The sequence below is a fragment of the Cariama cristata genome, unplaced genomic scaffold, assembly GCF_000690535.1.
Source record: "Cariama cristata isolate BGI_N322 unplaced genomic scaffold, ASM69053v1 scaffold3834, whole genome shotgun sequence".
In the NCBI taxonomy this organism is placed as follows: Eukaryota; Metazoa; Chordata; class Aves; order Cariamiformes; family Cariamidae; genus Cariama; species Cariama cristata.
In genome coordinates, this window is record NW_009614510.1 from 56,155 (window position 1) to 71,653 (window position 15,499).

Consider the following 15,499-nt stretch of genomic DNA (forward strand, 5'->3'; position numbering starts at 1 on the left):
TTTATTTGTGGCATTACGTTGGCAACATTTTGATTAAAATATCCTGAAATTCATTATGGCCAAGGTGTAGTTTCTCTTCAGCAGAGGTCTAACCCTCTTGGCTCACAGCTCATACCTGGCAGTCAGCAGTTGTTAATCTATCCCCTAGCTGTCTGTTGAAATCACTCTCACACGCAGTCAGAAAAGGGAGCGTTTGTTTCCAGAACGGCAGAGTATTGCTTTATCTTGGTAGGCAAGGACAGTGGTGTTTTCAGAAAAATGTAAGTGGTTTTAATTAATCCAAGGAGATCCAAGCCAGGGTTGGAGCATGACCATTACAAATGTGTCTCTGAAATGATGAGAGAATCCCTCTTGTTTCATTAGATAACACAGAGGAAAATTCTGTGGACCACATATATACAGGAGACAGAAAACTTCAATGCTAAATGGAGTTTACGGAGTGTTTTGCCTTGGCAGGAGGAGGCCTTCTGAATTCAAACTAGGAAAATTTGAGGTGCCTCCTCTCCCTTAATTTTATTGTGAAAGTATGTTGAACCAACCTTAGAGAAAGTTTGCCTAGATTTTGAAACAATTCAAAGACAAAGAAGTATAAATAATTGCTATTGCTAACTAAACATGATTACCCTCTTCTATACAGGATGTTAAATGCTGATATCATGATAAAGATGCTGGTTACTATACAAGAGTTAGTGGAAAACATATCCCAATCTAAGCACATCCTAAGATTTTGGTCCCTGGATATTTGCATCTGATAATACTACAGGGTCACCAAAGAAGAGTTGGGATTTAATAGATACAAAAAAATTCTGTTTTTTCTTCTTCTTTAGGATCTAACTTTCACAGAATACACAGGCTATTAGTATATAAAGAAAAAATCTTGGAAGAAAAATAATATAAAATAGAGGGACACTATACTGAAATGTATATTTCATACTGATTTTTCCAGTATCAGGAAGAACTAACCTCAAAATCTGAATTTTACATGTTTTCATTTATTTTTGGCTCTAATGGAAGTTTTCACTTCTCCATCTCAATCACAGCTAAAGATTCTCCTAGCACAATCATTCCATTGTCATGTGGTTTTATTTGAGCAGGCTGGGTGCTTGATTTATTAGCATAGATTCACTATGTTCAGGGCATGCTGAAGTTGTTTTGGCAGCCAGGGGAAACAGCTATTGACTAATTGCCATCTTAGTCTGCTATGAATTTCATAGCTTAGAGCAATGCAAGAGCCTGCCTGTCTGACCAGAAAAGCTTCAGAAATACAATCAGACAAAGGATTGCTCTCTTACAGAAAGATAAAATGAGTAAAATAATAAAAAGATGCCATTGTAAATTACTGCCTGCCATTAGACTGGAGTCTACTCAGTGTAATGGCAAGTCATGCGTATCTACGAGAAGGAAGAATTTGACATATTACATGAAATCATCAGACACATACCACTAGAACATAAGGAATTGTCTTATGGGCAGTGCAGTTTACCATAAGCACTGAGCTTAGTGCTCCAACCAAAAAATTCTTTCAGCTGTCATGAATGCCTGCTCTCTTATTTAAAGCATTGCAGTAAAAAATTCCCTACATGCTTATTCAGATGAATAGCTGAAAAAAGTCTTTGCATTAAAGCAATACTGGTGGAGTTACTACAAGCAGACGAGGGTAAGAAATGAGATTCAGCCCTCTTCTAGTTCTAATCCACCTTCTCATAAAGGTAAGATTTTTATTATTATTAGGAATTTTAAGTGACTTAGGCACTTGTTTTAGTTTTTTTCTGATGTATACACAGTGGTCTCCACTGAATTACTTCCTTTACAAGCAGCAAAAATACTAATTGATCCTGCATGGGTGAAAGGAACCAAGATTAGCTGAGGGTTATAGTGTGGTTTGGAACATTTCAAATACTGACTACATCAGTGGTGAAATTCTTCCTCACCTTGGTGTGGTTGCAGAGTGGTACAGGATGAACATGAATGGAGCTGGAGACAGGGTATGTAGGGCTCAAGATGTGGTATATTAGAAAGACATTCTTTCCTAGCTGCTGACCACTTTTTTTGAGGTTGTGTCTGGGCTTCTATAAACCACATGTGATCTGAACTGATATAATCAACAGTGTTTTTCTCAAGGAAGACACAGCAATTATCTTTTCTACTTCTTACATTAAGAAATCAAAGCAACTTAGATTTCCTTGCTAGTTTTTCTCTAATCCAGTCCTGGTCAGAATAGATGGACTTTCAAAAGTTGGTTTTTGATATCAGTGATAGCTCTGGTCTTTATCTGTTCTCAGAATCCTTTCCATAAAGCTTAAAGCTGTAATTAATAATTACAGAATTATTAATTCTGTAAATAAATTAAGCTGTACCAATAAATACATATATGCATATATACACAGATATATATAATGTAATATAATAAGCATTAAATAATTTTCTTTCTTCCATTATAGTCCATTAATATTAGTGGGTTCATTTGTTTATTTGTTGAAATAAGGGGTGCATATATGTGTGTGGAGAGAAAATAACAGATAGATCTACCCTGACTAAGAAAGTATATTGCATGAACTCTCATGAGTTTATCAGTGCCCAGTAATTTTGTGGTTTTTAAGCACAGCAAGATGTTTCTAGCACTTGCTATGGCATAAACATTCATTTCAAGTATGCTTTTTAAATATAGCGGGAAAACAGAGATGGGAACCAAGAAATTGTTCCAGAAAAGCAAACCAGAAGCCAGGAATGGAAAACCAGGGATCTTATGGTGTAGGAGACTGTGCTGGGTCTGGCTGGGATGGAATTAATTTTTTATAGCACCCCATATGGTGCTGTGTTTTAAATTTGTGACTAGAACAGTGCTAATAACACACCAATGTTTTAGCTATCCCTGAACAGCACCAAGGCCTTCTCTGATTCTCACTCTGCCCCCCTCTCCAGTGAGCAGGCTGAGGGTGGGCAAGAGATTGGGAGGGGACACAGCCAGGACAGCTCACCGCAGCTGACCAAATGGATATTCCATACCATATGACACAGAACACAGCAATAAAACTGGGATAGTCTTTCCAGAGTAGCTGTTGCTTGGAGACCGGCTGGGCATCAGCCTGCTTGTGGGAGGTGTAGAGTGAATGCCTTTGCATCACTTGGTGGTTTTTTTGCCCTCTTGCCTTCACTTATTAAGCTGTCTTTATCTTGACCCACATTTTTTTCTCTCTTTTGCTCTTCTGATTCTCTCCTCCATCCCACTGGAGAGGGGGAGTGAGTGGCTGATGGGTGCTTCATTGCTATCTGGGGTCAAATCACCACAGAGACTTCAATCCTGCAAATAACTAACAGAAATTTTTATTTCAGTGGATTCCAGTTGGAAAGAAACCAACAGATAGTTCAGTCCATGTGCAGAACTTCCTCTTCGCTAAAAATACTGATGGCCAAGCTACACTGATATCGCCTTGGCTCCATGCCTCTAAATCACAACAGTTATCACAACAAAGACAAGAAGAAGGTACAGCCACAGTTGTGACAAGTCATTTGCTGATTTAGATTACTACATTTGAAGAAATTACTTCAGCTACATGGAAAAAGTGATCTTGGGCTAACACAAGCTATGCCTCCACAAGTCATGTCAACCACCATAGCCTGATGTATGCATTGACAGGATTAGCCATAAAGTGTATCCTCCATAATCTTTGGGTTATCCTTGAAACATAGTATAAGCATCCTTTAAATGCACCTGGAATGGGCTCTGAAAAGTCCTGCTCAAAGCTCAGCAAATCAGAAGAATGACTGTAAAGGTCTGTGTTTCACAGCTACTCTGCCGGCTGGTAGCTCTCAGCATTTTCACATCTGAGATAAATCTCCAAAGGCACAGAGAAAGGACAAAGGGAATGGACAAATCTTAGCCACCATTTTCATTTTACTGAGATCAGCATGTTTGGGTATATAGTGAATAGAAGCCATTAACAAAGAAAAAGATTTCTTGATCCATCTTTCCAAGTTCTAGGGCAGCTTGTTATGGTTAGCAAAAGCTGAAAAGACACATCCTTCAGCATTTATGATAGATTTAGGGGTTGCTCAGTTAACCAAGAGAAGATATGATGACTCTGACTATATTCTTTCAAAACTTAGTTTTTTGGCTCATTTCTAACTCTACAGCTCCTCCACGTGGAGATCATCAACAAACAAGAAATTAATAATCCTAACTACTAGGTATTAATACTTTTTAAAATGGGTTTGCAGAGGACTAGCAGTATTCTAAATATTTATGATATCTTTTAGAGGTATTCAACCCTGTTCAGCCAGAACCCCATTTTCTGTAAACAGGTGAAAAGCAGAGCAGTAATTCCACACATCAGAATGCCACTGCTAATGCTGTGGCATTACAATTCCAATTCTAGTTTAAATTACCCTTTTCCCTCTGTTATCACATGAAATACACAAACTAACTTTTAACTCATGTTTAATTCTATTTGTTTCCATGTGACTATATAGGAATCTGACATCTATGTCCTACTTTATCCTATCAGGGGGTTTGGGGATTTTCTCCTGTAAGTTGGTAAAGAGGACCTAAATCCTGGTTAACTAACCTGCTGGTTGGGAACAGGGCTGAAGGCTGTATCTAGTAAAGATCAGCCCTCCCATAACCACTTCCCATACTGCCAGTCTACAGCCTTCAGAAACTGAGTCCTAGATTATTTAATGCAATATTTAAAACAATTATTTAATAGATAGTGAATATTATCTGCATGTTGATGATGACAACAGTCCAAATGACTTCATTAAACACTAATAAGCATTCGGCATGGGGCAAACTGAAAAGATAAAAAAGGGAACCCTCTGATACTCCACAGGAGTTTTGGAGAGTAGGCGCTGGCACTCACCATCCCCTCACACCCCTCCAGGAGGAACAAAGGTGGTATGAAGAGAGACTACATCTCCCCTGTCCATTCTCACAGCTGAACTGGAAATGGTCAGTGTTCTCAAAGGTTGTTCAGATAGCTTTCAGTCATCACAAGGATATCCAATGTATGCCTGTAACTTACAAAAAGTTATCTTTTAACACTTTGGATTGAAGACTTGCAGTTGAATAGGCAATGGAAGAAAACATGGAAAGAAGAGAGACTTCAGGTGTTGCTAGATTTGGCCTGCAAACCACACTGTTAATAAATATCCAATGGTCTGAACTCACATCCACTATGGATTAGTACAAGAGTGCATGTCCCACATGGTAAAGCAGTCTTTCCTGTTGCTTTTATAAAGTGTCTCCTTAAGCCAGGCCTCAGAATAGGCAGGGATGATTGTAGGATTCTTTCTTTTAGCTCTGGTCAGGTTTTGACCTCAGATCTTAAACTAAATGGAGCTAGTTGATTCCATTTGGGAACAGTATCTTATAGCTTTTTGAAGTATAGTTGAGCTCAGCAAAGAAACCTTGGCCCTTGTTTGAGCACCACTAAAAGCCCAAAGCTGCTCTGAACTAGGATAAGCTGCTGACTGAAGTGTTCTGCGTAACTACAGTCTACAGCACAAAAGGGTTCGATGGCTGCCCCACTGCTGTGGTAGGGAGGGAGATGGGTGCACCAGACAGGCTTCTTTCACTCTAGCATTAGGTTGAAATCAAGAAGAAAAATAATAATGTTTGGACAGTTTCTGCTCTGAAAGAACAAAAAGCGATTTTTGAAGATGAACAAAATTTATGAAATTATCTCACAAAATCATTTCAAAACCATGATTTATTTTAAGGATGGTGTAAATAGAATGACTACAAAGGGCAAAAGCAACCTTTTTCATTGCTGTCTTCTTGCCATGTAGACACTTGTAAATTTTAGTTTTGGAATAATCAATGAAATCTTGGCATTCTCAAGGGTCCTTTTCTGTTAACCCATCAATATGTACTCTGTTCCTCTAGCTACCCCAGACCACTTGCTTATTATTTGTACAAAGTTTTTTTTATATAAAAACACAGGCTAGGTTTTAAATATTATTTTTGTTTCTCTCCTTATCAGCTCTTTCTCCCTTTTCTGAATCATTATGTTTAAGGTAATGAACAGAAAGAACCAAAGAGTAATGGTTTTAATTAAGTATAAACATAACTAGACCAGAGAAACACTGTTGCATTCAGATGGGAGACTTACATTAAACTATGTGCTGGCAAACATAGGCAGGTCTGTGTTCACTGGGCACACTATATATATTAATCTGCCCTTTGCAGCATGAGAGATTTATGGTTGGAAGAACTAATGAGATGTGTACAAACAGATATGCAAGCAGATAAAATTGTAAGCAGCAAGACCTGAGAAAGAGACGGAATTTGCAGAGCAGAATTTCATTATTGTATCTATATGCATATCTACTGATTACAGCCACAGTAAAACTGCGTAACGGGCTGGCTCTGTTTGAGAGCCCTCACTGTATGTTCAAGGTCCAAAGCTAGGGAACATGAGGGATAGACTTTGTTTTCATGTGTGTACTCATCTAGTAGAATTACAAAAACATGAGTTAAATTTTTGTTTCTGCTTAAATACACACCTAGTACTGTTTAACATACTAGCTTCTGCCAAAACATCTGCTGTCAGAGGCCCCCTTACACGTCTCTGTTTCCTAACCTTTTAAAGGTGGGTAACGATACTTGCCTATGGCAGAGAGATGTAAGAAAGTTACCTTTATATTTCCTTTTTTGTAAACATCCTGAAATGCACAAATAGAAAGCAATGTGGAAATAAAATGTATTGCAATTTTAAACAATTTCTACAACTGAGAAACTAACTTCTAGCTGATTCAGTATTCTGTTGTATTCAGTTTTCCTTTCCAGGTCTACAGGCTGGCAAATGATGCACTTACACAAAGCTGTTGTAGAAAGCACACTTACATGTCTCTTTAAATAGCAACTACTATTTTTATTTTGAATAACTTTCAGATAATGCAGGAGAAAACACAGACATGATGATGATGTGGAAATTACCTGAGGTTTTCCTTTTCAGATGGATTTCTTTCTCTTCAGATACTTACAACACGCCTTTCCTCTCACAGATGCTGAAGGCAGTCAGTTTTCTACTCTGCTTTCTAGTCCGTGACACTGTATTTTCTTTGCTCATGTAAATTATGCTGAAGCTGCAAAGTAGTCATATACTGCTCTTTGCTATTTGAGTTCAACTAATATGTAGATGTTTAAAAAGCGACATGATATACCCAGAAGAATAATTTGTCTGGTGGTAAGGATTTAAGGTAATCTTTAATTTTGCATCCCGGGTTCTTTCCAAGTCAGAAACACTTATGACACGATCCTCCACAAAAAAATGATTAATACTGAGGAAGAAAAAAAAGTTTGCCTGTTCCATCAAACCATCAAATCACTGTGGTTGATCTATTGTACTTCAAATGAAGTATGTTCCTGCCAAAGGATACTGCTGCTGCTGAGGTGAAATATGTAGTGTTCTATAAAAAGTTTTATAGTTCCCTAAGCCAAAGGAAAACAGTGTTTCTGATTTCTTTCATTTGTTGACTCACCCTGAGCCAAGAAGATGTCCAGACGCCATGCAATCAGTATGAAGCGAAACCAAGGGCTATTGAATTGATTCCAACTATGTAAAAGATTTCAGGCCCGAGAAGGCAGGGGAAGCAGATGGCTACAGATGATGTTCCTTGTTGGTGCTACTAAATGGCTCTTGCCTTTTCTTGTCTGGTATATTGTAAAAAATATCTCCTGTCGTCCTGGTGTAGCTCACCTTCATGGCAGATGCAATGTGGATTTCTATGGATAGGTTTTAGCAACAGGTCTTGGAAAATTTTCTGATGAGACGAAGTGCCATGGGATGGGTCATAGGTGATAGCAGTATTTGAGGCAGGTCTTGGGGACCAAGACAGGGATCTTGTCCTGACGAGCCATGTCTCCACAGCCTGCTCTGGCATCCACCCTTGGGGCAAACACACCACCCCATGGCCCAAGTTCACTAACACAACTTGAAAGACGTTGGTGTCTCTCCTGCCCTGGCCTCCACACCTGTGGCTGCAGAACAGCCAAAATGCCTACGTCTGCCAGCAAACCACCCTCCTCAGCACCGTTCAGGGCCCCAAAGCCACAACTCAACCCCAGCACTGCAACATGGCCCCACAACAACAGCACACAGTCCCCGGGGCCCACACAGCCTGGGTCACGGGCAGCTCACTCAGGAGATGACCCTCATGGAGGCCATGCAACTTTTTCCTCATACAAAAACAAGTGCTGCTCAAACACCCAAGCTTCAGCTTCATTTGTGCCAAATGAAGGCACCAAAGAGCCACAACAGTCTCAGGTAGTGTTTCCCGCACAGATGTGCAAACCCTGCTCCAAGCTTCCCTCCTGTCACTTTCCTGCACTGACCCATTCTCCCGCATTATCACGAAGGCATCAGATAACCTTCCCCATCTGCAAACATGAATTTGTGAATTCCCACGTTGAATTTCTGGAGTGTAGAAGACAGGAGATCATTTCAGCACCTTATTGACAGCACCCATGTGGCTTGCACCTGCCTTGAATGGGGGACGAGAGGGGAGAACAGTGGGCAGCACGCCTGCCTGCCTGCCAGGCTGTTTTGGTAGAGGAATCGGCGAGGCCCCTCTGTCAGAGTTCAAAGCCTGAATTTTGCTCACCATTTCCTTCGCCGGGAAGTTTCTAGTTCCTAGGCAAATTCTTAATTTTATTACAGCCACATTCTTCAGGAGGGCCTCCTGACACACCGTGTTACACCAGTAAGACAAATAAAGGGGCAATCAATTTCACTATATGCACATTAATTTTTACAGGCAGCAGCAGCAGCAACAGAGTAATGCGGGTTTTTATGTCTGCAGCCAGCAGACCTAAAAGGACACCTCTGTTTTTCCTCCTGACTACAATCATTGTAAGCCCAGAGGCAGCAGGAGCATACCAGGGGATGGATGCCTATGGCGACCAGCTGGTTACGCAAACAGTTTTATAACCTGCTGAGGAGAGGGAGGCGGGGAGGGGAACATGAACTTCCACTCCACATCAGACATCAGTTTAATTTTTTTTCTAGCTCCATATATACTGCAATATAGCTAGTCCAGAAATTCAGCACCTGGCCTCCTGCCTAATGTTTATGCAGTTAACTTTGTATACAAGATGTGAAAGCAAAATAAATAGATTCTCAGTATGTTTGATATGACAGGTCCATAACACCAATGTCTTGTCATCATACTGACTGCATCTTTTCCACGTTGTTTTCTTATTCCTGTTTTTGTATATGTTATCACATACTTTTTGTCATTGTAAAATTATCTGCGAAGTCTGATGAGAGCAATTCTCTTGTTTGTAAGGGGAAAAGCAGGGAGAGCTAAAAGAAATCTCCTGTGCTGCATGAGAAGAAAGCAGAGATTGGGAAAAGTAACAGCTAGAGAAACAGAAATAAGAAATCGACAACCATAAGGCTCCTAAAGAAACAGGAATGGCAATGGGCAACTTTGGGAAATTTTAGTTTTTCCTTTGTCTTCTTATTTTTGTGGAAGATCTCTGTCCCTAAAAGCCATGCCATATCAAGTATGACATCTATTGAAAAATCAAGAATGTAAAAAAGACAGACTGCAAACCATGCAAGAATAACCTATGTAAACAATTCTCTCAAAAGACACCAGGGCGCACTACTGCATAGTTGAGATGATTTACAGGCAGACTAAGCAACATTACTGAGGTGTGGATTCGGTCTATTTTAACACAAATAACCTACACTCCGCAAATGGCAATTTTCTTAGTTTCAAATACTTGATTTTAAGGCAAACAGACCTGATGTTCGGTGTTCCTTAACACCTGAATTTCTTGTTGATTTCCTCTGCTGTCAACACCAGGCTAAATAAAAATGCGCACCAAAAGACACAGGCACTGAACCTGAAATTATCCAAGATGATGAACTTGACTTAATGATGGGATCTGCCATCAGAACATACTTAAGAAAATAGTCTCTCTCGTTTGATTTGATATAGTTAGAATGGCTGATCCAAGAGCATTTTTTGCGCTTTACGGAGACATGGATGCTAACAGAGACGTTCATTATTAAATAACCAGAACTTTGAAGCTTTCTTGTGTATTTCCATCGCAAATCATAGATTCATTCAGGCCAAGAAGGCACCTTGGGAGGTTTGTAGTCCAACCTCCTGCTTAAAGCAGTGTCACAGTGAATTCAGACTATGTTGCTTAAACTTTGTTCAGTTGGTGTTGAAAAGCTCCACAGATGGAGATTCCAGAACTGCTCTGCGGAACCTGCTCCTACATGAGCAGGTTCCTATCCTCCTTATAGTGAATGTTTTTCCTTACACCAAGTCAGAATCTCACCTGTATGAATTTGTGACCACGCTCTCTTTTACTCTTGTCACACAAATGAGTGAAGACCCTAGCTCCATGTTCTCCACAGCCTCCTCATATGTATTGGAGGGCAGCTATTAGGTCTCTCTTAAAGCCTTCTCTAAGCTGAACAAGACCTGTTCCCTTGGCCTTTCCTCACAAGACTGTGCTCCAGTCCCAACCATCTCGGTGGCTTTCCATTAGACATGCTCCAGTCTTTCTTGGATCTTCACTACGTGTGTTAAATACACATCCTTTTATACACAGGTTCTCCAAACGCATTGTTTTGCTTTTCCTGGAGGCTTACCTTGTCAAAGTAGCGAATACTTATGATACTTTTGTGCGACCGTAAACATAAGGACTACCTCACACTGCACTGAATTAGCAGCATAAGTAGCAGGCCTGGACATCAGGGGTCTCCCTGGTTGCAGGAATCCAGACAACTGTTTTTGCCTGCTGTTCAAGAAAATACAGACAAATTCCATCTCCACTTGGGCAGATTTCCTGAGGTACTTACGTTTATGGGGACTAACAGGTTAACCTAAAATGAATGAAACAGCAGATTTCATTCATTCACGAGGTACTTCAAGATTGCCTTAAACTCACCACAAACACTTCTCAATTCATCCTTTCATTCATGAATAGTACTTTCACACCAAGAAGGTAAATGAAATGTCACGACTGCACGTTTCTAGTGCTAAACATGATTAAATGGTAACGTAGCTAATACAATCACGGCGCTGTTACACTAAGGTGGGGTATTTCAGTTAAAATCCAATTTTTAAACTTTTTGAAAGCAAGATCATTATAGTTAACTGAGTTGCTGAGGGTGCATAGTGCTGCCTAATGAAATGCAATCCAAGCCATTAATCACCTCTCTACCAAAATCTTCACCTTTTTGCAAAATTTAGCACTTAACTATGTATTTTGGATCCTGGATATTTTACAAAAAACATTTTGTGAAAGAGGGGCCTTTGGTGCAAGACTATTTGATTTCCAGTTTCAACGGTGAAGCTTCAGGTGGTCATTCCAGACAACACAGTGCCAAGTACAGAGCCCTATGCAGCACAGTTCTGCTCTACTGAAACGAGACATGAGTTCCCTAGGAAATAGTGCACTAGCAAGTAGATATGATATTTGTCCTCTACTGAGCAGAATCAATGATGGCCATGTATTTTAGACTATATCATCAAGAGTTCTACAAAGTGTTAGACAACTTTGCTGCCTTCTGTGCTCAGTGCATATACATAGAAGAGGGCATAAAGGCGAAAATTTTCTTTTGGTGAACTGACAAAATCTCCTCTTTTCTCTTACTGTCAGTATGGTGGGTGACAGTATAGACATTGTCTCATGTTTGAGGTCACTATTGTTGTAATGGACACTATGGCAAATATTCACCCTGCAGTGTGGATTTTGCATCACACAAAAGAAGAGATTTAAAATATTTAAAAAACACACCTAAAGAAAAACCTCAATCTCCCCTTAACATTTCCAAATAGTTCCCAAATACCACTTTGATGCATTTTGCATGTTTGCAAATCAATTATATTTATTTCCATGACAGAAATAAGTGAATAGGTGTACTACATTTTTTACTCACAGCACAAGAGCCTGGCACGGGTCACTGAAGTTACAAATGAAGATTAACCACATTAGATTTATGGCTGACAAAAACACAGTCTTGCTTGAGCTTGCATTTTATCAGCATTCAAGCTATATTTCTGCCTTGTACATACAACCTTCTGCACTGATCCTGTGTTCATTACTTGCTGTTCCTTTCCATGTATTTCAAGACGTTTAGGGACAGAAAATTATTTGTAGGTTTTTTGGTAAAAGTCACAAGGCTCAGTGATTGGACAGTCAAAGTCTGGAATTATGAAGTGAGAATTACCAATCTGTGAGTAAAACTGGAGAAGTACATAAGTGTAACAATGCCTTGCAGAAAACTGTTTAACAGCAAATACAGAGCACTACTAATTTCTGTGGTACAAAGTTTTTCCAGTTATACCCCTGCTGTGAAGCTCACTTGGGAACAAAAGGGATCATTGTTAAAAAACAATCGGAATATAAATGTGTTGTCATCTCTGACAACAGGCTATTATGTCGTCTTGCTTTGTGTTTTGATGAGATTTATGTAAGTGCCCAAGTGCACAGATACAAGTTACCTTTCAGAATATTTACTGAATCCAAATGTTAGCACTAACAGATCCTAATAGCACTGAACTCTGCAGATGCATCACAGATGAACACTTCTAATCTGCTATGTTTAGAAATATATTCTTACATTCCTCTTTTATTTCTCCAATCTTTTTTTCCCTGCTGGTTGAAACTTACCATTGTAATACAAACGTAATACTATTGAAAATATTAATGAAAACATGTTCACAGTGGGAAATGACTCAGACCTCTAACTTCTCTTATGCATTCTACCAATGGTCTCTTAAGAAATAAGTATCAAATACCATGACTTTATACAAGTAGTATCATTTAAAATTTTAAGAAAGCACATTGAGAATCTTTTCAAAAATCTTTTTATTGTTTGCACTAACTGTAGCATCGTTTACAGCTTTCAAATTTAAGTGAAACAGCACACACAAACCTATTCAAGGTAAGCACTCTTAGTGTGGAACCTTGGTTACATAAATGCAGTACACCTTGGTGTGTAACAGACCTAGGAACAGTTAGTTCATCCTAACACTTTAAGCAGTCACTCCAGTTTCATGCATTTTTCAGGGCTGTTAAAAAGTTCCATTTTAGGGGTGCAAAAAGAAAACAGCTACAAGATTTATAGAGGTGACTAATTTTTAAACCAGAATTCCAACATCTAATTTATTAAAGTACAGCAAGGACCCTTCTTCAGCTGTAAAAATTTTGCTCTGCAAAACAAAAAAGGAAAAAATTAGTCACTCTGCTGTATTAAGCACAAGTAAGATCGTTAGCAGCCTAAACACTTGCTGGTTCATGCTATCTATATTCCCATTTCTGTCAAAAGTTTGCCAGGTTTAGTCACCTAGCTCCTGGCTTTCTCTCCGAGCCGAAATGGAAGTGAGTATAAAACCAATCACTTCTGCGAGGGCTTTGCCTTTTTAAATCCTGGCCGAAAACTTGAGATTTACAAAACAAGCGCCTGCATGCAATCCCCTATCACCTCTACAGAAACAGACCCAAAACCCAAGACAGTTCATTTGGTTTTACTCATTTCTGTAAGTTGTTTATGAACTAACTTTTAAAATTAAAATGGTTAATTTATTAAATAGCAGTTTTGATGAACAAGCTTTATCCTCTCAATTTCTGACTGCTGTTTTAAATTGTTCTAGCTGATGAATTTGTTACTGGATCTGATGCACTTGTTATTTATCTTACTTCCCTGGCTTAAATCCAAAAGTCAGCACAAGAGGGAAGGAATGACAGAAGGTGGAAAACAAGCCCAATTCAAACAGTTAGAACTGAAATACCATAGGATTAAAAACAGATAGGACAAACATCTCGATACATACTGAAGACCTCACAGGAGGCTGTCAGGGAGTCCTGAACTAGTAGCCATCACTGGGTGTTTAAGCTGTCCAGCCCCTCAGAAGCCACAGTACAGGCTTTGTCACATTAGATTTTAGTGAGTGAGCCTAGAACCTCCCCATCCACACCCTTGAGAGACTCCCAATATAAAAATAAAACAGAACTACAACCGGATTACTCTTAGGTATATTCTGCTGTGCTTGAAGATGAGAGTTTTACCTGAAGCAAATCCTTAACCTCTAAAGATGCCAATAATGTAGGAGCAGAAACCATGCAGGGATTCCCAGCAGTGTTCCCGTGCCAGTTTCATTGCTTCTGTTTCGTTTTCAGACCCTTGACCATGTTGGGTTGGTTTTATAAGAGGTAATATTGGAGGTTTCCCTGTTTTCTTAACAGAGCTTTTCCCTTCTCCCCTCATAGAAGTGGAAGTTTTCTGGACTGATTTGTCCTGGTTTGCTAGATCTTCTGGCTCCACACCAGCAGCTATTTGTTTCATGACAGCCTCTGTGGGAGCTTTTTGGCACATGGTGGTCTTCAACACTGGTGTGGATTCGCAAGCATGCGGGAGCTTCCTAAGTTCCACGGCGATCTGATTCCAGTACATCTTCGGATTGTTTCTGAAAGCACGACAGACTGATGGCTTGCCAGTGAATTCACACCAGTAGGACATACTTTGGCTTTTGCATTCAATTCTCAGTTTGATCTCCTCATCTCCACTCATGCTCATTGTGCAAATGTCTTTGGTTTTAGTCCGAAAATTGATTTCTTCACCATTGCTTCTTTTCTTTGGCTTCAGTTTCTGTCCCAATCCTCCCATGCCACAGATCACTACTAGGAAAAGAGCAAAACTCTTCATCATGAGAGGAGTTGACTGAGATCCTTGAGCAACACGATGCAAAAAAGTGAAAGCAGTAAGCGGCTGCTCACAATTTAAAGGCTTGGTGCACAAAGAAGCCTCTTTCCAGTGAAACGCAGGATGTCATTTTTTTCACACTTCGGTAGGTATGTGCCCATAATTTATAGCCTGAGGGAGTGCTGAATAACCTGTGAACTCCCAAGAAGGTAACAAGACAAATCTTGTAAATGCAGTTAAATACAGAACGCTAGTTGTATAACCAAGAAGTACATTCCTATCCAGGATGAACATGTCATATTTGATTTTTAACAGATATTTTCCGTTCTCCAGCTGCTTTATAGCTATGTTCATGCCAGAGCTTGTAAGATTGTATTGAAGTAAAAAAAAAAAAAGACAAAAAGTGCCAAAGCAATCCATGCAGCTACATCTGGATGATTATAAATGTGTCCTACTAATAAAGGCTGATTTGTGGAATGGGTTTTCTGTGGATTTGCACAGTAAGGATGCAACTTCAGGACTTTAGTCAGCACATGACATGCAGTGGGGACACATGGAACAATCAACTGCACATTCTTTGAACCATAAAGATTTTTAGACTTGCAATATTTAAGCAAGATAAGGAATAAAGCTTTAGCAAAATAAGGTATTACAGGCCTAAACACAAACCAAACATTTGGAAGTTTTATCATCATTGTCACACCACGGGTTATTTTCAGCCAAGAGAGCAAGACAACACAACTAGCTTACCATGGGTCTCGGCAGTAGGGAACAGACCCCAAAGCATGTCAGACAGGTATTTGTGCTTTATCACCTTTAACTTTTTT

The 15,499-nt window shown here is 39.5% G+C and overlaps 1 protein-coding gene across 1 annotated transcript; it reads right to left on the bottom strand.

The window, feature by feature from the left end:
• Positions 1-14,031: 14,031 nt before the first annotated feature.
• FGFBP2 (fibroblast growth factor binding protein 2) lies at positions 14,032-14,706 on the bottom strand. Its single transcript, XM_009699435.1, has one exon. It carries the CDS (start codon positions 14,676-14,678, stop codon positions 14,052-14,054), a length of 627 nt encoding a protein of 208 aa, XP_009697737.1. The 5' UTR covers positions 14,679-14,706; the 3' UTR covers positions 14,032-14,051.
• Between the last annotated feature and the right edge of the window lie 793 nt (positions 14,707-15,499).

Coding starts and splice junctions, on each gene's coding strand:
- FGFBP2 (XM_009699435.1), bottom strand. CDS start 14,678: ATGATGAAGAGTTTTGCTCTTTTCCTAGTAGTGATCTGTGGCATGGGA.